The sequence below is a fragment of the Podarcis erhardii genome (assembly GCF_964252035.2).
Source record: "Podarcis erhardii genome assembly, chromosome: 4".
In the NCBI taxonomy this organism is placed as follows: Eukaryota; Metazoa; Chordata; class Lepidosauria; order Squamata; family Lacertidae; genus Podarcis; species Podarcis erhardii.
This window is the reverse complement of record NC_138508.1, coordinates 21255183-21276748: the sequence shown is the minus strand read 5'-3', so window position 1 is coordinate 21276748 and position 21566 is coordinate 21255183. Positions and strand designations below refer to the sequence as shown.

At 43.3% G+C, this 21566-nt stretch overlaps 1 protein-coding gene across 1 annotated transcript in view; it reads left to right on the top strand.

The window, feature by feature from the left end:
• LOC309340623 (uncharacterized protein) overlaps positions 1–8339 on the top strand; it is a 28223-nt gene extending 19884 nt beyond the window's left edge. The window contains exons 15-20 of the mRNA XM_081859507.1: positions 3674–3835; positions 4500–4638; positions 5706–5839; positions 6449–6608; positions 6704–6807; positions 7906–8339. Of these exons, the coding sequence (XP_081715633.1) occupies positions 3674–3835; positions 4500–4638; positions 5706–5839; positions 6449–6608; positions 6704–6807; positions 7906–8009 (803 nt within the window). The 3' untranslated portion in view covers positions 8010–8339. The remainder of the gene's footprint in view (positions 1–3673; positions 3836–4499; positions 4639–5705; positions 5840–6448; positions 6609–6703; positions 6808–7905) is intronic.
• The last annotated feature ends 13227 nt before the right edge of the window (positions 8340–21566 follow it).

Below are 21566 nucleotides of genomic sequence, written 5' to 3'. Positions count from 1 at the left end.
TGCAGAATCCATCTCTTCACACGTACCAAACTCCTTCCAGTTCATAGAAACAATAAAGAAGCAAAACCTACATCCTAATGACCTACTTGTGAGCTTCGATGTTGTATCTCTCTTCACACAAGTGCCCATTAATGAAGCCTTGACAGCTATTCAAAACAAATACAATCCCCCCGAATACATCTTGGACCTGACCAACCACTGCCTAACCAACACGTACTTCATCCACAATGGACAAAGATACAAACAGATAGAAGGAGCACCTATGGGATCACCCCTCTCACCGGTCATCGCAAACCTGTACATGGAACACTTTGAAACCAATGCTTTAGACAAGTCAGAACACAAACCCAAACTTTGGCTCAGATATGTTGACGACACCTTTGTAATTTGGCCACACGGGAAAGAAAAACTGGATAGCTTCCTCACACATCTCAACAACTTACACCCCAAAATACAATTCACTATGGAAATAGAAGCCAACAACCAACTTCCCTTCCTTGACGTCCTAATCTACAAAAAACCTGATGGCTCCCTAGGACACACTATCTACCGGAAAAAAACACACACCAACCGCTACTTACATGCACAATCACACCACCACCCTGCACAAATAAACTCCGTAGCCAAGACTCTCATCTCCAGAACCAAACGCCTGGCTGACAAAGACCACTTGACAACTGAGTTACAGAATCTCTCAAACGTGTTAATTGCCAATGGATACCAGCAAAACAGGATTACGAAGCTAATCCAAAAGGAAACACCCCCCAAAAACCAAGACACAGAAGAAAACAATGGCATGGCCCTCCTTCCTTATATCAAGGGCACTACAGATAAAATTAGCAAAATCCTCCATAAACACAATATCAAAACAGCCTTTTGCACCAACCAAAAAATAGCCAATATCCTCAGAAACCCCAAGGATAAAATCCAGTTGGAAAACCAAGGGATCTATGAAATACCCTGCAAAGTCTGCCCAGCCACGTACATTGGACAAACAAACAGACGAATAAATGCACGTATCGCAGAACACAAGAATGCCGTCAAAAAAGAAGAAAAAACTTCCTCTCTTTTCCAACACATGAAAGAAACAGGACACGAAATTAATTTTGCAGATTCCAAATTGCTCTTTAACACAGAACATCACCACAAGAGAATAATCATGGAAGCCATCGAGATAGAGAAACACCCTCACAACATGAACAAGCGTGACGACACATCCCGCTTGCCAGACATCTGGAAATTAGCCCTCCCCACAAAAACTGACACCAGATCCAGAGGCACACAGAACGCCAACACCAATCAACCACACCAGACCCAAACCCAGACCCTCTCCACAGATGAATTACAGACACCATCCAGTAGCCAATCCATGGTGGCACCTCCGGATGCTGCACCCCCCTGCAATCCCTACACAGATCTGGCTGACACAAGCCACAAAACCACAGCTCGCCCCTATACACGAAGCCAAGCCAGAGCACAACTAAGTACAGTACAGCCATCTTCTCAGGAAAACTCTTCACAAAGTTCAAGAGGTCAAGACACAAAGACTTTAACAACTAATCCACACCTAATGACCCACCTAAGTGGTACTCAGGATATCACTCAAGAAATCACTCAAGATATCTCTCAAGTAATTAAGGAACAAAAGAAGAAAAGGCACACTAGCCTGGGAACTTCCTCTCTGCCCAGAACATTGGAGGCTATACACCACACCCCCTCTACAGTATTTATAGGAACTCAAACACTGAGATCCTGCTCTGTTCCAGTAACAAGAAGCCGAAAGCACCAGCCTGAAGATGACGAGTGAGACCTCGTCGAAACGTCGCCTAGACACCCCAACTTTTACACGGGAAGACACCCGAGGACACCAAAACCTGCATTCCTGTACCCGTGAAAATCTACGAAAGCAAATATATATAGAAAAGGCACACTAACCTGGGAACTTCCTCTCTGCCCAGAACATTGGAGGCTATACACCACACCCCCTCTACAGTATTTATAGGAACTCAAACACTGAGATCCTGCTCTGTTCCAGTAACAAGAAGCCAAAAGCACCAGCCTGAAGATGACGAGTGAGACCTCGTCGAAACGTCGCCTAGACACCCCAACTTTTACACGGGAAGACACCCGAGGACACCAAAACCTGCATATATATATATATATATATATAATTTCTCCATGCATTGCTCTACAGCGTTGCTAAAGTTTATCTGGCACACAAAGCAAGTCTTTTTCACACAGCTCAGCTACAGAATTTGCTGCCGCAAGATGCCACAATGGCCATCAGCGTGTCTGGCAAATTCATGGGCGTTAGTTGATTGGTGGCTACTAGTCTTCATGACTATGTTGCATCCCAACTTCATGGCTCTAATAGCAGTTGCTGGGAATCACAAGTGCCAAAGGCACCGTTGCTCTTGAGTCATTCTCGGGGCTTCTGAGAGACATCTGGAGGCTGATCTATTAGGGCAACTGGAGGGCTGCCTCTTCCAGGGCCAACATGACTTCCCTTTGACTTACAACCAGGCCAGTGGGCGCCCCTGCTTTTCAGCTTCCTGTTCCTTAATCTCATTGTCCTTGCAGAACTCAGCAGGGAGGTGGATGGGGACAACCCTAGAATTAGTTGGCTCTGCCTGCCATTGGCCCTAGATCCTTCTACTCTTGGCCTTTCTGCCTTTCAACCCACCACTGGGAGCATAGGATGTGGGTCTTCGCTCCTTATCCAATAGGACACTTCTTGTGTTCATGACATTCATTTATTACACTCCACTTGCATGTCATATTGCTCTCTGTCACATTACTGGTCTATTTGATTGTGGTTCTTGCATTTGCATTCTTTCTATGAGCTACTTGGAGCACTGTTTCTTGGGATACAAACCTAACAAACAAATAATCAGGACTTGCATTGAAAGCAGTCATTGCTATAATGAAATCAGTGATAATGATCATGTGTGCCAGGACCACTTATGACCAGGTGATCTTTTAGTTCCTTCTGCAAAGAATAGGAATGTGGCTGATGAAATTTTATTATGAAAAGCACCATTTTTGTCAACGTAAAAAAACCAAGAAAAAAACACCCCACAATGTTCATTGGTACATGCTATGGACTGTTCTGTACATCCATAAACGGTATTAGTAAACTCACTCGGGTTAGTCATAAGATTAGACTACATTTCCTTGTTTCTGGCGAAAGGGCAAGTGTTCTCTTTTTTTAGCATGTAGTTGAAATGGTTTGACACAGAAGGTTCCATGTGGAATCCACAGCATCTCCAGGAAGGGATTGCAAAGACCCATCTGAAATCCCAAAGAGTTGCTGTCCATTTTCTTCTTCTTATTTGGCGATCACTCATAGCTGAGTAAGATTGTCTTCCATAAACACAGTTTTAACAATGAGTCCTTAAGTGACTGTGGAGGCCAATTCTGGATCCACACGTCCTTCCACAGTGGGGACATTGGTTTCTGGGTGGGAGTTGATCACGGTGTGGATTTGTCAAGCATGCCTTCCTCCTAGCACGTTTCTCCCTTGCGTCCTGAGTTCGGGTGTCTTCAAAGCCCATGGCACCTTTGGTAAAGGCTGTTCTCCAGTTGCAGCGCTCATAGCCCAGTGTTTCCCAGTTGTCAGTGTTTATGCTACATTTTTAAAGATTTGCTAAACCCATTCCTGTTTCCTTTATAGGCACCAACCTTTTTCTTGTAGCTGCTCACGAGTTTGGCCATGTACTGGGCCTCAGGCATTCCAGCAATCCAGAGGCTCTGATGTTTCCAACCTACAGAAATAGAGACCTTAAAAATTTTGGTCTTCACACAGATGACATTGAGGGCATCCAGCACCTCTATGGTAAGTACAGACTCCCAGATTATTATATGGAATGAGGCCATGTAAGAGCACTGGCTTGGATCCTAAGGTCGGTTAGCTTAAGAATGTTCACAGAGAAGACTCAAATAGATTCTCTGGAGGGTTTGGGTCGACCTTCAGAACAAGGTAGGAGGGAGTAACAGGAAACTTTATTTCCATGAACTCCCTAAAGTAGTCTTAGATTCTCCCTGCAGGGACACCCCCCATGCCCCATCTATTTTGGATGCCCCCTCAACCCTCCAGAGAGATTTTTCAGGGGGTACCATGGCTGTGGAATGGGTGGGTGAGAAAAACAACTGAAAATCTTTCTGTGAACTTTCTTATTTGGGGAGCAAATGTTCGTCCAGACCACCTGATGTGAATTCGCAGAGCCAATCTATTATTCCATCTGTTGTTGTATTTCACTGTCTTCCAATAAATTATTACTCATTATTATTATTACCATTTATTACCCGGCCTTCACCCTAAAGTCCCAGGATGGGTTTCAACAATTAATACACAACATCAATATTAAAACACAATATTACATGATATATTTTTTAAAAAAGTTTAAAGCAACTTAAAATGAAGTCTCTTGCAATGCCTCTGAACTGCCTATTCCAAATCCTGCTTGTTCTTCAGTTCTTCTCTTTACTTCTTTTTCAAGGACCCCCTGAAGGTGGTGACAATGAATCAATTAACCTCACATCCACAACAGAGGCACCATCCACAAAATGGTGTGACCCTCACCTGGCTTTTGATGCTGTTACTTCTCTCCGAGGGGAAATCCTGTTCTTTAAAGACAGGTAAATAATATCTAAACACTGAACTTTTTACGTTCTAATTCAAAGTCATGCCCTACCTCCAAGAACATTTCTACTCAAAGAGTACTCTGCAAACACAATGAATCAGCAATGACTTTTCCCTTATGATGCAAATAACCATCCATACTAAGCTCAACATACCGCTCATTAAATTCATTCAACATGCCCTCCTTGGTACGTAAGGTAAGAACAATTGCAAATAGTACTAGTCAGTATTGACAAGGCATCCTGTAGTTTTTTGTGGTGGTTCTGGAGATGGCTTTGTCTAGGGTGGCTCCCGGGTTATTGAATGCTCTCCTTTCCATGGTGCATTTGACTCCATTTTTGGCTCTCTTTCTACATTGGGCCAAGATGCATCCTTTTTTACCCAGGTCCTTGAGGCTGGAAGATCATCTCTAGATGCTCCTTCTTCCTTTGCTGGTCTCTTTTTTTCTATTTAAAATAGTTTTAATGGCTGTCTTAGTCATAATAAGCATTGTATGACTTCTTGTGGGTAAGCTTCCCTGGGACTGCTAAAATATGCACAATAAATAAATAGGCTGACAGGTAGGACTTAAACCTTATACACAAAACACTACCCAGAAAGAATATTGATACAGTGAAAATAAGGAAACAGAGGAAATTGTCTTATACTGATTCCAGCCACTGGTCCACATAGCTCAGTACAGTGGTACCTTGGGTTACATACGCTTCAGGTTACATACACTTTAGGTTACAGACTCCGCTAACCCAGAAATATTACCTCGGGTTAAGAACTTTGCTTCAGGATGAGAACAGAAATCGTGCAGGGACGGTGCAGCGGCAGCAGGAGGCCCCATTAGCTAAAGTGGTGCTTCAGGTTAAGAACAGTTTCAGGTTAAGAACGGACCTCCAGAACAAATTAAGTACTTAACCCGAGGTACCAATGTATTGTCTACATTGACCAGCAACTGCTCTCCTGGGTTTTATACTGGGGGAGGGACTTTTCCAGCCCTACCTGCATGCAAAGCTGATGATCTACCATGGAGCCACAGCCCTTCTTCTGTAAACATTCATATTGTCTTCCCCAGCTTTTTCTGGAGAAAGAATCCCCAGAGAAGAGATGTTGAAAAGGTTCCTATTCCTTCTTTCTGGCCAGCTTTGAGCAAAGGCATAGATGCTGCTTATGATGTTAAGGCTGATGACACAGTATTTCTCTTCAAAGGTAAATATTCCAAATGTGAATGAACAGCAAGTAAAGGAGCTAAGAATGATGGAAGGAGCATCTTGTTATTAAGCAGAACGACCTGTGCAAGAGGCTGGAGTTACAGAATGTTAATGACCAAATCCTAGCTGTTCAATAAGTTACACAGTATAGCTACAAAGACATCATCATCATCATCATCATCATTATTATTATTATTATTATTATTATTATTGGTGGTGGTGGTGGTGTAATATTGAGAACTGAAGCTACAAGGGGGGGTGGGATGTGAAACTGGACAGATTCTCTCATCTCTACCCAAGCAGATTTTTTATTTCCTTTATATCTTTTTTCTTCCATCATAGAACTCAAGGTTCTTTAAATAAGGTTGCCAGGTAGTTTCCCATCAAGGCACTGACCAGACCTCAACTTGCTTAGCAGGAGCAAAGGGATCACATCATTTGCCCTCAGTGTGCAGGTTATTGCTTCCAAATCCCCATTGCCCTAAGCAGAAGGAATAAAATGGATTAGGAATGGCCCTGCCCAACAATTGTCTCTGCAGGTTTGTTCCATCTTGATGGAAGGCTCTCTCAATCTCTTTTTTCCTTTTTACTGTCTTTTGGTTGACAGGAAGCAAGTATTGGGCCGCCAAAGGAAATACAATACAGATTGGTTTCCCCAAGAAAATTCACAGCCTGGGCCTCCCGAAAAGTGTTAAGACCATTGATGCCGCTGCTCATGACAGCAACTCAAAGAAGACATATTTCTTCTCGGGAAACCGCTACTGGAAGTAAGGGAAACTTACCTATCTCATGTGGGACAATTCTGAAAGTTCATTGAAAAGCTCTTTAAATCAATGAATTCTCAACCCATTCATTTCTCTAGATATGATGAAGCCAAGAAGTCCATGGAAAAAGGCTACCCAAGAAAGATAGCAGCCGACTTCCAAATAATTAGCTCCAAGGTGAACGCTGCTTTTCTGCAGCATGGTAGGTGGATAACCATCTTCATTAAACAAACCCCCTAATCCAGTATGAGGGGACGCGGGTGGCGCTGTAGGTAAAAGCCTCAGCGCCTAGGGCTTGCCGATCGAAAGGTCGGCGGTTCGAATCCCCGCGGCGGGGTGAGCTCCCGCTGCTCGGTCCCAGCGCCTGCCAACCTAGCAGTTCGAAAGCACCCCCGGGTGCAAGTAGATAAATAAAGACCGCTTACTGGCGGGAAGGTAAACAGCGTTTCCGTGTGCTGTGCTGGCTCACCAGATGCAGCTTGTCACGCTGGCCACGTGACCCGGAAGTGTCCCCAGACAGCGCTGGCCCCCAGCCTCTTGAGTGAGATGGGTGCACCAACCCCAGAGTCTGTCAAGACTGGCCCATACGGGCAAGGGTACCTTTACCTTTACCTTTAATCCAGTATGACCATACAGTGGTACCTTGGGTTAAGTACTTAATTCGTTCTGGAGGTCCGTTCTTAACCTGAAACTGTTCTTAACCAGAAGCACCACTTTAGCTAATGGGGCCTCCTGCTGCTGCCGTGCCACAGTAGCACAATTTCTGTTCTCATCCTGAAGCAAAGTTCTTAACCCGAGGTACTATTTCTGGGTTAGCGGAATCTGTAACCTGAAGCGCATGTAACCTGTAGCGTCTGTAACCCGAGGTACCACTATATATAGTTGTAATGGTGAGATAGAAGGACTTGACCACAGATGTGAATGTGGCAGGTTGCTCAACCACCTGAGCATCTCAGGACTGCTACCATAGCCATGGTCCAGAAGATGGAACAAACCTTAACCCCTGCCACAGCTCTGTTCAGAGAACATATAGGTTTGCAGAAGCAGAAAGGAAAATGTGTGGGAGGGGGTGCAGAACAGACCAATGAGGACTGAGCATGCTCAGTGGCTTACTTCAGTAGTTGAGGAATAGGATATCTGGTGTGGGTGGGTGTGGAATGAACCATTGTGGGGGAGCAGGGGTGCTTGACCTAATGGAACGGTGACTAAGAGCATTCCACACTGAGGTATTTTGTAGGTTTTTGAGTTTCCTTCATGCATTCGATTCACTATTTTTACTCTTACTCTCTGTTCTTTTTAGGGCATTTCTATCTATTCAGTGGATCCAATCAATATGAGTTTGACAGCAAAACCAAAAAATTCCTTAGCGTCAAGAAGAGTCACAGCTGGTTTGGGTGCCAGTGACACAAGACAAAGGAAAAAGTGATGAGGCCCAGAGGAAGGATATCTCTCTTGGTCTGGGCATCAGGCAATGCTCACTGGACACCATCTTAGTTGGCATGACTTGGTCTCTCCTGTGGTTTCATGAGTCATGGAACAAGCTGCATTTTGAATAAGGAAGTTCTAGTATATATTTGTTTTTAACCTATGGTAGATTGCAACTATTTAATGATTCTATCATTCTATTTTTATATTTTAAATTATTTTAAATATAATTTTTAACTCTGCCTTTATTTACAGTCTTAACGTTTGCTTTACTTTTTTGTAAACTACTTGAGTATTTTATTTAAAACTGAGCAGGACACCATTTTTTAAAACAAGAAAATAAATAGATATATTTAATATAAATTATTAAAGAAAACCATATATTTTTGTACAATACTGTGCAATAAAGTGATTTATTACTATTATGGTCAAAGTTGCTGTTGCTATTATTGTTGTTGCTATCATTATCCACACTTCACCATGAGGCCCCAGGACAGGTTGCAACCGTTTAAAAATACAATATTTAAATCAGTAAAAACAAACGACAATCAAGGAAATAGGGTGGTTCCTGAAATATATCATGTGTAAAATATATATCTCATGGGCAAAAGACCTGGGTAAAGTGTGCTTTGAGCATATGAGAAAACTACATAACGAAGGTGTCAGATGCACCTCCATGGGGGAACACAATCTGTGGGAGGAAACTCCACAATTTAGGGGCCACCACAGAGAATGCCCTTTCCCTGGCTGCCATCCTGTGAACTTCTGAGGGCTGTGGAACTGCCAAGAGGGCACCTGATGCTGATCTTAACACCTGAGAGGATCCAAAGGGAAGGAGGCAGTTTTTCAGATCCAGGGGGCTGGTTGCTTTTTGGGGGCCCCTCCATAATTTTGGGGGGAGGATTCCCCAGTGTTCCTTACCATCAGTGAGTGGAGGAGGCTGAGCGTGGAGCTGCCAAGCACAAGAGAGGAGGGCCCCCTACCCACAGCATTCGACTTCATCCCTGACTCCTCCCGAAATGTCATGTGACATCGCATGCTGCACACATGACATCACCCGGTCACCTCACTCTTCGGCGCAAGTTGGCGCTTTCAGATATGTGGGGCCGAAGTCATTTAGGCCTTCAAACAATAACATGAACACCTTGAGTTGTGCCCAGAAATGACAATCAAACACTGTAACTGTTTTAGAGCAGGTATTATATGAGTTCTAGATGGAACTCAAGGTAGCAATGTGGCCGCTGCATTTTGGGCAAGTCATCTCAAGGGTAGTCCCATCTAAAGTGTTTGTAGCAATAATCCAGTATGGAAGTTACTAGAGTACAATGGCAGCTATACAGTTTACAACCATAACCCGTTCTGAAGGTCCGGTTGTAAACCAAAACAGGTTGTAACCCAAGGGACACACACTTCAGGGTTTGACGTGGTTGTAAATTTGCAAACGGTTGCAAACCAAGGTACCACTGTAATTGGAACTAGGCACTCCAAGACACCAAGACCACCTGAGTCTGGATCCAGGAGTTTTCCCATGCTGCGAATCTGATCTTCCCAAGGGAGTGCAACTCATAATCCTCCCAGGGAAGTAGTATACCTCTATTGTACATGGGGGGGGGGTTAGCAAGCATGGTTGGCGCTGTGGGTTAAACCACAGAGCCTAGGGCTTGCTGATCAGAAGGTCAGTGGTTCAAATCCCCGTGACGGGGTGAGCTCCCTTTGCTCAGTCCCTGCTCCTGCGAACCTAGCAGTTCAAAAGCACATCAAAGTGCAAGTAGATAAATGGCAGGAAGGTAAACAGTGTTTCTGTGCGCTGCTCTGGTTTCGCCAGAAGCGGCTTAGTCATGCTGGCCACATGACCCAGAAGCTGTACGCCAGCTCCCTTGGCCAATAAAGCAAGATGAGCGCCGCAACCCCAGAGTCGTCCGCGACTGGACCTAATGGTCAGGGGCCCCTTTACCTTTACACATTATCACACTGAGTAGTACTGAATTCGGCAATTGCTCATTTCATGTTCACAACCTACTATCAACATCTTCCACTGCGTCTGAAGGAACCCAACCATGGGGACATAAATGAAGAGTGTAAGCAAAAACAACTCTGGATTTTTTATTTTATTGTCAGCAAGGATTCTGAGATCAAGTTCTTCCATGCCTGCTTTCTCTTATTTTGCAGTTACCTTCTGGTTGCATTTCGGTCTCTGTTTACTGATCTTAGGTTAAAGTCTAACAGATCATGCTTCAATGCATAGAATAATCAGTTGCTCCTGTAAGATAGGAGTATCATCCCGCATGAATGAGTTTCACCACTGGAAAGAAAGAACTACATCTGGTTTGGTTATGAGCAAAGGGAAAGGGAAAGAGTAGTCAAGAACAACAGGTTCTGTATTTTACTTTGCATCAAACATTGGTCCTTTGGCTGTCCACAAAAAGCTAAAACTTTCGGTGGAAAATATTCTTTTGAACTATATACCTATTGTATAGAAGTTAAAAACAGGACAACAAAAATGGATTCTACGGATTCTAATGGTAGACAAGAGACTGATATTGATGAATAGGAAGAATAAAGATATGATCCCCTTTAATAAATGGATTGACCATATGATAACACACACAACTTATGAATGGAGAGCTTACAGATGTAGATTTGACTGGATAAATATGACAATATTTCAAATGAGCTTATACAAAATGTAGCAGGCTATCAATATTTACAAGTGTATTAGGATAATAATATGAAATTTATATGAGAATGTATGGGTTAGGGTATTTTTCGTATTTTGTACATCGTTTCTTTCCGCACATTTTGTGCCTTTTAATTCTTCATTTCTTTCTCTCTTTTTTTCTTTGCATGACTTCATTTCTTTAGAATTGAAACCTTTTGAATAAAATATACATAGCAAAACAAGAACATGGGTCATTTTGTTGCCTCAAGGCATAACTGAGTTCCCTGAGTACTCCTGAACTACAGGAGAGCTGCATTGTACATTAGAGTGCATTGACGTGCTAGCTTAATGGATAGGTTAAAAACAAGATATGTAAATATATATAATGATTTATTTATTTTTGCTGTGTTTACTGTATAAATATTTAGAAGTGCACTTAGTCCTTCACAGGACTGGGAAACTGAAGAGACATCTTTCTAGAGCTGTTTGGTACTTGGCAGCTAAGGGATTGGCTATTGGTGGAAGGGCGGGGGCTTTGTCCTTCAAATTTGGTTCCCTGATACTGTAAGCTGTTTGGCTCTGTGCAGTGCCTTCCACACTAAACATGCTTTTTATTGGTCTTAATTTTATTGGTCCTGTTCAGGCATTTGGAGTACGATGATACCCACACCTGCATTAGGGTTACGGGTTAGACCCTTTTATGTCATTACACTACAGGGTCAACACTTTTAGTCAATTAATGCTCTTTTATCTTTTCACTATATAAGCAAACATGATGCAGAATTTAAAATATAAGTCACTTTGAGATATTTTGTAGTAAGTGCCAAATAAATACTACTACAGTGGTACCTCAGGTTAAGTACTTAATTCGTTCCAGAGATCCATTCTTAACCTGAAACTGTTCTTAACCTGGGGTCTCCTGCTGCCACCACTCCGCCGGAGCATGATTTGTGTTCTCATCCTGAAGCAAAGTTCTTAACCTGAAGCACTATTTCTGGGTTAGCGGAGTCTGTAACCTGAAGCGTATGTAACCCAAGGTACCACTGTACTACTACTACTACTACTACTACTACTAATAATAATAATAATAATAATAATTTTTTACATTAGTAGCAGGGCAGGGATATCAAATCACTGGAAGACCCAGATGTATGAACTATGGCTCCTTTGCTATTACATTGACCTATAATTGTTATTGTGACATCACCAATTAGAGACGGCCATGTGGATGGAAAATGCACCCCTTTGTGATTGGGCTACATGGAGCATGAGGCCTCACACTATTCCTTGAGGATTGCAAGTCATTTTCATAGAGAGGGTCACATGCCCCTTCTTCAGAGAGGCCACAATATCCACCCACATGATTGCCTCTGATTGGAGAAGGGACTCACAGAGCTGATCCCAGGTCAGCAGAGGAATTCTGATTCTGGCACATGGGTTCAGGGATGGACTTTCTGGTGTCAAAGGGGCCATGAATCATCCTTTAAGGCTGATGTTCAAGCAGTTGGCCGTAAATTATCCCATCTCTGCTATTCAGATTCTGTCCCTTCTTCATGCTCTTCTGTGTATAAACAAATATTCTTCCCCTCACCCTTTTTTGTTGTTGTTGGCAATATTAAATTACAAATAAATTCCAGTGGTGCAAGTCGTTAACACCTTGTTACACCACAAACCTGGATGATATTCCTGTTTTAAATGAGGAAAATGGCTGTTCCATGTCTGGAAGCATAAACCTTTATCCCAAGATCAGTTACTTAGTCATAGAAGATAAAGATATACAACCTAAGGGCAATTGCATTGCAAAATACAAGGAAGCAGGTATAAAGCCAATGGTCTCCAGCCCTGCAGCTTATCTTCGCGTTAATTAAATCTGAGGTCCCTGACACACTTTTTAAAAACAAACCGCTGAGCCATGTGCTAACATTTCAGTCTGTTGTGGCGGTGTGTTTGATGTTCAGCTCACCATTTTGCTTTGCCAGAAATTGGCACATAGCTCCTGGTTCCTACTATGAAAAGTGAGTCTGTTGTTTTATCTGACCGTTGACTTTCATGTGCATCCACTCAGCTGCTAATTTGGCCTGGTCTGCTGGGTGACTGCTTTCAAGCCAGCTGTGGGATATGGGGGCCACAAAAGTCAGCCTGATGTGTAAAGGTAAAGGGACCCTGACCATTAGGCCCAGTCGTGGACGACTCTGGCGTTGTGGCGCTCATCTCGCTTTATTGGCTGAGGGAGCTTCTGAGTCATGTGACCAGCATGACTAAGCCGCTTCTGGCAAACCAGAGCAGCGCACGGAAATGCTGTTTACCTTCCCGCCGGAGTGGTACCTATTTATCTACTTGCACTTTGACGTGCTTTTGAACTGCTAGGTTGACAGGAGCTGGGACCGAGCAACGGGAGCTCACCCCGTCACGGGGATTCGAACCACTGACCTTCTGATCGGCAAGCCCTAGGCTCTGTAGTTTAACCCACAGTGCCACCCACGCCATATTTGTAGTGTATGTGTAAATCTACCGCATCCTGGATCCATGTAGCTCATTATTGGGCTGACCATCTACACTGGTGTGGAGTTAAGGGGCACTGAGCGGTGGTTCAAAGTCTCCCTTTGATCAGGAACACTGATTGTACAGAAGAGCCAGTGTGGTGTAGTGGTTAAGAGCGGTAGACTCGTAATCTGGTGAACCGGGTTCGCTTCCCCGCTCCTCCACATGCAGCTGCTGGGTGACCTTGGGCTAGTCACACTTCTTTGAAGTCTCTCAGCCCCACTCACCTCACAGAGTGTTTGTTGTGGGGGAGGAAGGGAAAGGAGAATGTTAGCTGCTTTGAGACTCCTTAGGGTAGTGATAAAACGGGATATCTAATCCAAACTCCTCCTCCTCCTCCTCATCTTCTTCTACTTCTTCTTCTTATTATTATTATTCTTCTCGACTATGGGGAACCCCTGCTCCTAAAAAGTTTGACCTCTCACCCTTGTAATGCCTGTGCAGGGAACACTCTGTGTTTTTTAAGACCTTTCTTCTCTTACACATCAAATGGCAATGCTAGAGTCCCCTCCCAGCCTTCACACACACGTGCACACACAAAAACCTTACATTGGCCAGTGCTAGTTTTCACCAGCTATATTGTGCAAATGCTTTCTGAAGAAACAAATATGGAGGGCAGGTGAGGGAAATGCACAAATCTGCTTAGTCATAGCCCAATGCACAACCAGCGGTTGGGCCTGAGGCTGACCGTCTCTTTAGGGAACAGATATTCTTTTCAATGGGGGCCGAGGCAGAGATGAAAGAGGGTTTGGTTTGGTTTGGTTTGGTTTGGTTTGGTTTGTTTGTTATGTCCTACCTCATCATTTATAACCCTGGGATTTCTAACCGTACTGCAAAAAAATGGTATTTAAAAATACTTTTGACTTTTTTATCCCAATATACATCTAAGTTCAAGATAGCAAACCTGGTCCCTCCAGGCATCCACAAATTCACTCATTTGATTACAAGGGATGAGTGGCCCCAGGCCTCTGGAAAACAGGGCAGCCACACAAGTCCCTACCCCCAGAAGGCTCATTTTCACTACTGTTTCATGTCGGCAGAAAACAGCAGAGTCCCTTCTGAGAAACTCCTGTTGTTTCTTACCTTCTCCAAATCCTCCCATCAGATGTCAAGGAGATAAAGAACTACACGACTTGCAGAAGGTATCTGAAGGCAGGAAGTTTTTAATGTTTGACATTTTATTATGTTTTTATATGTACTGGAAGCTGCCCAGAATACATATGGGCGGGGAATAAATTATCATCATCATCATCATTATCCAAAGTGAGAGGACTGCTATCTTACCAGCAGGACCTCAAGTGCTTGCCAAGGATTTGGAGCACAAACTCAGTGGTGATGACCACAAATAATTGTTGGCTAGGAAGCCAACCCCTAGACCTGTGGACCCCTGATTATTCCCCCTTTTCTCCACTCAACAACAACCCTTTGAGCTTCCGAGGATTCACACCTAAAGCACAGTCAACACACATTTAAAGAGCATAGCTTCCGCAAAGAATCCTGGGAACTGTAGTTCGTTAAGAGTGATAGGAATTGTAGCCCTGAGAGGGGGGATTGCAGTTCCCAGGATTGTTGAAGCAGGGGGAGGGGCAATTGTATGCCTTAAATTTATGGATCTGCCCTTAGGTTAGTGCTGAGGAAGTGTGACTGACCTGAAGTCACTCAGTAAGCTTTGTGTACCCAGATCTAAATCTGAACCTAGAATCAATACACAACAGTGTGTCTCAGTTTTAAAATAAATGCTTAACAATGCAGTATTAAAAACAAGGGAAAAAACTGTCCAGTAGTACCCTCAAGACCAACTAAGTAGTTGGTCTCTAAGGTGCTACTGGATAGATAGATAGATAGATAGATAGATAGATAGATAGATAGATTGATTGTGTCAGACCAACATGGCTACCTACCTGAATCTAAAAACAAGGAGACGGCTAGTTCCAGCTACATACAAGCTATATCCTGCCTCGTGTGGATGTTGTTAAATATAAGCATCATAAAATGGGGTGCATAATACTTTCTCTACCACTCCCATCCTGCGTATGATTGCAGATGTGTACTTACATAGACTGGCCTCAGGGTCTGGCAGAAGCAGTACAAATTATCAGGTGATGCCAACCACTCTAAGGCAGAAATCATCCCTGGCAGTAATGTGTCCACATTCAGAAGTAACATATATATTATTCATTTTCCTCCTGAAAATTCTTCTGCATTTTACTGCAAATTTATCCTAATAAACCCTTTTTCGCAGTTTCGACTGGAAAAATTTGCACATTTTTGCAAGCAATTTCATCTAATAAAATGCATTCCTGTTTGTTGTTTGTTGACTAACAGCATCATTCCATATCATTTGATAAAGGCACCCTTGTAAGCTTTTAAATGAGCTCTTTTTGAGCAAGAAGCCATCTGAACAGGATCCCATCCTACCAAAGTAACAGAAATGCCTGCTCCATCTTTCCATCCCCCCAAAACAGGAGATGTTCAGAGGAGGTAAAAGCACAGACACTCCCTGTGACCAGGACCTTGCAGGGTCAGGGGTTGTGAGTGTATGGACTGTCTCTGCTCTTTGACTTTCCCATAAGAATGTAAGAATTGCCCTGCTGACTAAGCCCCAAGGCCCAAGAAAAGTGGCAGCTATGTGAATCAGAGAAATGACAGGATGCAATCAGTACTTGAGATTTCGAAGGAATGATTTTGTAATCAAAAGCTCCCTCCCGGAAAGGTCTCTTGAAAACCATAGTGAAATAGCCTTTTGTAAACCACAAATTTCCTCTTTCTCTCATGAGAAATGATGGGACATAGCAACGGGGAGGTAATACGATTCAATTTGTTTCCTACACTTGGAAGAAACAATTTTGTCACCAAGAGCAAGACACTTTCTAAATAAGATCTCCCACTTTATTTAAACAGTTAAAGGTAAAGGGACCCCTGACCATTAGGTCCAGTCGAGGCCGACTCTGGGGTTGCGGCACTCATCTCGCTTTATTGGCCGAGGGAGCCGGTGTACAGCTTCCGAGTCATGTGGCCAGCATGACTAAGCCACTTCTGGTGAACCAGAGCAGTGCATGGAAACACTGTTTACCTTCCCGCCGGAGTGGTACCTATTTATCTACTTGCACTTTGAGGTGCTTTCGAACTGCTAGGTTGGCAGGAGCAGGGACTGAGCAACGGGAGCTCACGCCGTCGCGGGGATTCAAATCGCTGACCTTCTGATCGGCAAGTCCTAGGCTCTGTGGTTAACCCACAGCGCCACCCGCGTCCCATTTAAACAGTTATATGACACCTTTTTCCAACAAGGTCAAGACGCGCCTAACAGCATACAGTGGAAATGAAACAGTAATATAAGAAATGCAACAACCATTTTTTAAAAGCAACCTCAGCAGTTAAAGCATATTCAAAAAGAGAGCAAACATTTAGGGCTTGAAAGGGTTCCTAACATGGAAGGTTTTTGCCATCTTCTGGAAGGCCCTTGGAGAAATCCAGTGAATATATCCTCTTCCTAGTACTAACTAGCCATATTTCTTAGGACGTTGGGACATAGAGGAGGACCTCAGTAGGACAGGTGCATTCAGGAGGTGATATTCTTGTGATAACCTATTAAAATGGGCTTTGAGGGTCATTACTAGCCCCTTGAATTGAGCGTGGAAACAAAAACGAGTTTAATGATGTAGAATCATGAAGCAAGTTCTTCCTAGGTATGTTGTGTGTGTGTGTGTGTGTGTGTGTGTGTGTGTGTGTGTTTCTTTGCGTGTGTTGGGCAGTGCAGTCCTGTGCATGTTTACTTGCCGGATGAACCCAAAGGTCCATCTCATGTAACCTTGTTTTCCACAGTGGTCAACCAGTTGCTTCCCAACCCACATACAGGACATAAAGGAAATAGCCTTCTTCTCTTGCCATTCCATAGAAAATGGTGATGAGAAAGAAAACCTTCTTGGTGGTGTCCCCCCCAAAAAACCTTTGGAATACTTTGGAAGCTTCTCTGGCTGTAGCAACGGGCAGATCTTGTCAATATCCATTTCTCTGTCTCATTTTTCCCGCGTCTTCAGTTCGACACAGCAAATGGTGCTTTTTAAAAAGTTTTAAGTTTGAATTTCAGTGCAACATAAGAAGAGTCTGCTGGATCAGGCCAATGGACTTTTTAGTCCAGTATCCTGTTCTCACAGTGACCAACCAGATGCCTATAGGAAGCGCACAAGCAGAACCTGGGTACAATAGCAGTCTACCTACCTGCAGCTCCCACCAATTGTGGAGTGGAGGAAGTGACTAGGAGCTGCTGGTAGTCATGTCCTCCATGAATTTATCCAATCCTCTTCTACAAGCCATGCATTTTTTAATTTTTATTTTTAAATTCAATTTATTTCTTACACACCCTTTAGCACGACAGGTTTTATACAAGTACAGAACAAATGAAACCGTTGCAACCATAAAACAAAAAAGTGAAAACAATTAGAAGCAGTTTATTTATAAAAATATTTCTATACTGCTGTATCATAGAAATGTGTTCCAGTGGTTTGCAGCAACATAAAAACACAAAGTTCCATATATAAAACAGCTAAAGGCAATGTCATCCTTTAAAGACGCAACACAAATGCTTCCATATATATTTTTTTAAAAAAGAAACTGTTTAAAAATATTTCCAGTACAGGTGCAGACTGGGATAAAGATCTCCACTTAAAAGTCTTGGTGACTCCAGCGGGCGCCAACGAGGAACAGAGACGCTACCTGTAAATATTGATCCTGCAAATATGTGGATTTATTCTTTTACTGTAGTGGTTGCAAGCTGCTCTGTAAAGGGATTTTCAATAAAATAAAATCAACAAAGGCAAGGACGAGGGAAAACAATTTACGTCAAGTTCACTGTAAATACACCAGGTATTATTAATGGTGCAAAGCAGAGTATGGAGGGGAGAAGTGGGGAGCAGAGATCAGAGAATTTCCCCAACAGATTGAAGAAAAAAATTAAACAGGGTTGCCATGCAAGTAATAAAGAAATCATATAGAAACTTGGCACAGTGTTGTGTTGTGTTGTGGTTACAGTGTCAGACTTGGAGCTGGAAGACCAGGGTTCAAATCCCCACACAGGCATGAAGCTCACTGGGTGAAACTGGGCCAGCCGCTGCCTCTCAGCCTAACCTACCTCACAGGATTGTGGGGATTAAATGGGGAGGAGGAGAACCCCGTACACCACCTTGAGTTCCTTGGAGAAAAGGATAGGATATAAATGGAATAAGTAATAAATAAACAATTGTTGTTGTTTAGTCGTTTAGTCGTGTCCGACTCTTCGTGACCCCATGGACCAGAGCACGCCAGGCACTTCTGTCTTCAAATAAACAATTAACTTGGAGGAAAAACAAACTCATGGCGCATTTTGCACGGTACATTTATATCCCACTGGTCTTCCATCAGAAGAACTCACTGAGTCCCAGTTGGGCACTTATACAGCCACTGACAAACCCAAACCAGCCTGGCTTGTGCAAGCATCATGAGCACTTCTGCCATGTTCCAGAGGGTATGATTCAAGTTACCAGAAAGGAGATTCTGACTAAACATCAGGACATAAGAGCTGTTTGACATTGGAGGTTTTTAAGCAGAGGTGGGGTGGCCTTCTGTCATGCATGCTTTAGTTGAGATTCCTGCATTGCAGGGGGTTGGACAAGAGGACCCTCAGGGTCCCTAGCTTCTGCCAACCTAGTAGTTTGAAAGCATGCCAGCGCTGCGGCGGGAAGGTAAACGGTGTTCCCGTGCACTCTGGCACTCATCACGGTCTTCCTTGCGCCAGTAGCAGTTAAGTCATTCTGGCCACATGACCCAGAAAGCTGTCTGTGGACAAACTCTGGCTCCCTCGGCGTGAAAAGCGAGATGAGCAATGTGTTAGAATTCCTGCTCCATGATTGCAGTCATGGGATTTTTGTCTATCACATGGCGTGGTATGTTTTGACTCCACAAAGTGGGAAGTGACAGAGACAGGATGTTTGTGTTACTGTGTTCTGTGAAGTGGGACTATTGTCCTTTGTTCTTTCTCTTTGCTGTCTGATGCTAGAGAGAGAGGGAGCCATGTTGCAGTGTTCTGTGTGTGTTTATATGTAAATAAAGTAGATTAGCCAAAATGCTGAGTTGCTGAGGTCTGTCACACAAGCTGCAAAGACTCTGCGGATCCCTAAGGGTGCCGATGTCTGTTGGCATCGGTCGCTGTGATGTTCAGGCAGAAGAAAGCTTTTGAAGCTCCCAAACGATCGACCAGGAGGGAGAGAACATGCCAGTTGGGCATGTGTCTCTGCCAGGGTCCTACTTGAGTGTAGGATGAGCTCCTGACGCACTCCACCCCATAGTCACCTTTGAGTGGACTTAACCATCCAGGGGTCTTTCACCTTTACCTTTTTATCAGGGTCCCTTCCAAGTCTACAGTTCTATGATTCCACGCCATTGACAAAGCATGCAGTATGCCTTTACTGTGGAGGCTGGTTCGTTGGAGAGAACAGGACACAGCCACCACCAACCTCAATCTGCCCACAGTTAAGTCCCCAACTACCTGTCTTCTTATTTGCATCCAGTAAGTGGTGACTCGTCTGTCATTGGCTCTGGCTCCACCTGCTGTCCCCTTCTCTGCTTCACAGCCTATCAGTCCCAATGGGTACCAGCCATAGCCGCATGCTAAAAATAATAATAATAAACATTTTTTTAAAATCCAACCCATGCCATCAAAGTGCTGAACACATAATTAATTTTTACTTCAGCAATTTTATAGATGTTGCTTGATGTTGCTCATCCAAACTCATTATCTGGAAGAACAGCTTGTGCCAGACAAATCAATGTTTAAATTATTGTTGGGTAGGTGGGTTGAATCAGAGAACATCAAAAGGTGTTACAAGAAGCTCTTGGCATGGAGCAGGTCCCTGCTTGCTAGTAATTATTCGGCATGCCCTGTTGTATAACTAAGCCACAAGTTCTTCACTCTGTTGCAATTTTTGTAAGCAGGCATGAAAAAAAATTTTGGCACAAATTTTCCCATGTGAATGAATAACAGATTTACTTGGAATGTTCACAACGCAAAATGTTTGTTTTGGGGACATAGATAGGAACATCATCAAACTATGACATGTCGGTTACTTCCAGCCTCTGTCATGGAGGGGGTCCACATTGCTTGGAATTTCAGAAATGATCAAGTTGCTAATTTTCATGATTGAAAGGACAAATTCTATAATGAGTCACCCGAAGCCCCTCTTAGCTATGATTGTGCTATGAATCATGGCCATTGATGATGCTTCTCATGGATCACTGAGTCTCAGCAACAGCTTCCTAGTTCTTTTAAGTGGTAAGGAGAAATCGAAAGGAGCACGCAAGCAAAAACAACAAAAACATCTGAAGATGGCAAATCCATTTATAAGGAAACATTTCCTGAAGATTCATATTCTATCACATTAATTCTGCATCTATTCATCACATGATGATCCATGGTAGGGAAGTGTCCTTTTTTTCTGGGGGGAAAGTGGGGGAGCTCACCATGAAGTAAGTTAGTTTTTTGCGGGCCCAGTTGCAGTGCCACACCCACACAACCATGGGCAGTGCCTAAATGTAATATGTGATTAATAAACTCAGGCAGACAATGATTTGGATTAGAAATGGCCACAACTTTATTGATTACAGATATAGGTGGATTTTTGGCACAGGCATTGAGTATATATTCATTTTATCTGGCCGCCCACTGGCAGACAAATAGTAATAATAATTTCATTTTAAAAAGGTTTAAAAACCCTGTAGGTTGTCAGATCAGATGTTTACTGTTATGTACTGAAGTTCTCACCCTGGGCCAGCAGGGGGATACTGTAGATACTTCAGGTCCACATATGCAAATAAGGGATCGAAAATGACGTTCAGTGATTGGATAGTTACAGAAAGTTGTTACAGTTACGTTGTACTGGAGCTCTATATAAGCAGGCTGGCTGAACCCTTCAGTTCAGTTCTGTTCTGGCCTGTGAATAAACAAGACCTGTTTGAAGAATTGCTGTGTCGTCTGATATGTTCACCCACAACTTATCATTTACCCACCTCATATTTCGCCATTCAACAGAGAATTGAAGTCTCCAAAGAAGACCAGAGGACTTAACGTAATATAGCTATTAAGTTATATAAGCAGAGCATGGTGCAGTGTCTAGGGTGTCAGACTTAAGACCCAGGAGACCAGGGTTCAAATCCCCACTCACATACCCTCCAACATTTCTCCGATAAAAATAGGGACATCCCATTCTATAATGATAATTTTACTATTTATGCCCCACACATCTTATTGGGTTACCCCAGCGATCCTGGGCAGCTCCCAACCTATAGAAAAACATTAAACATTTTTA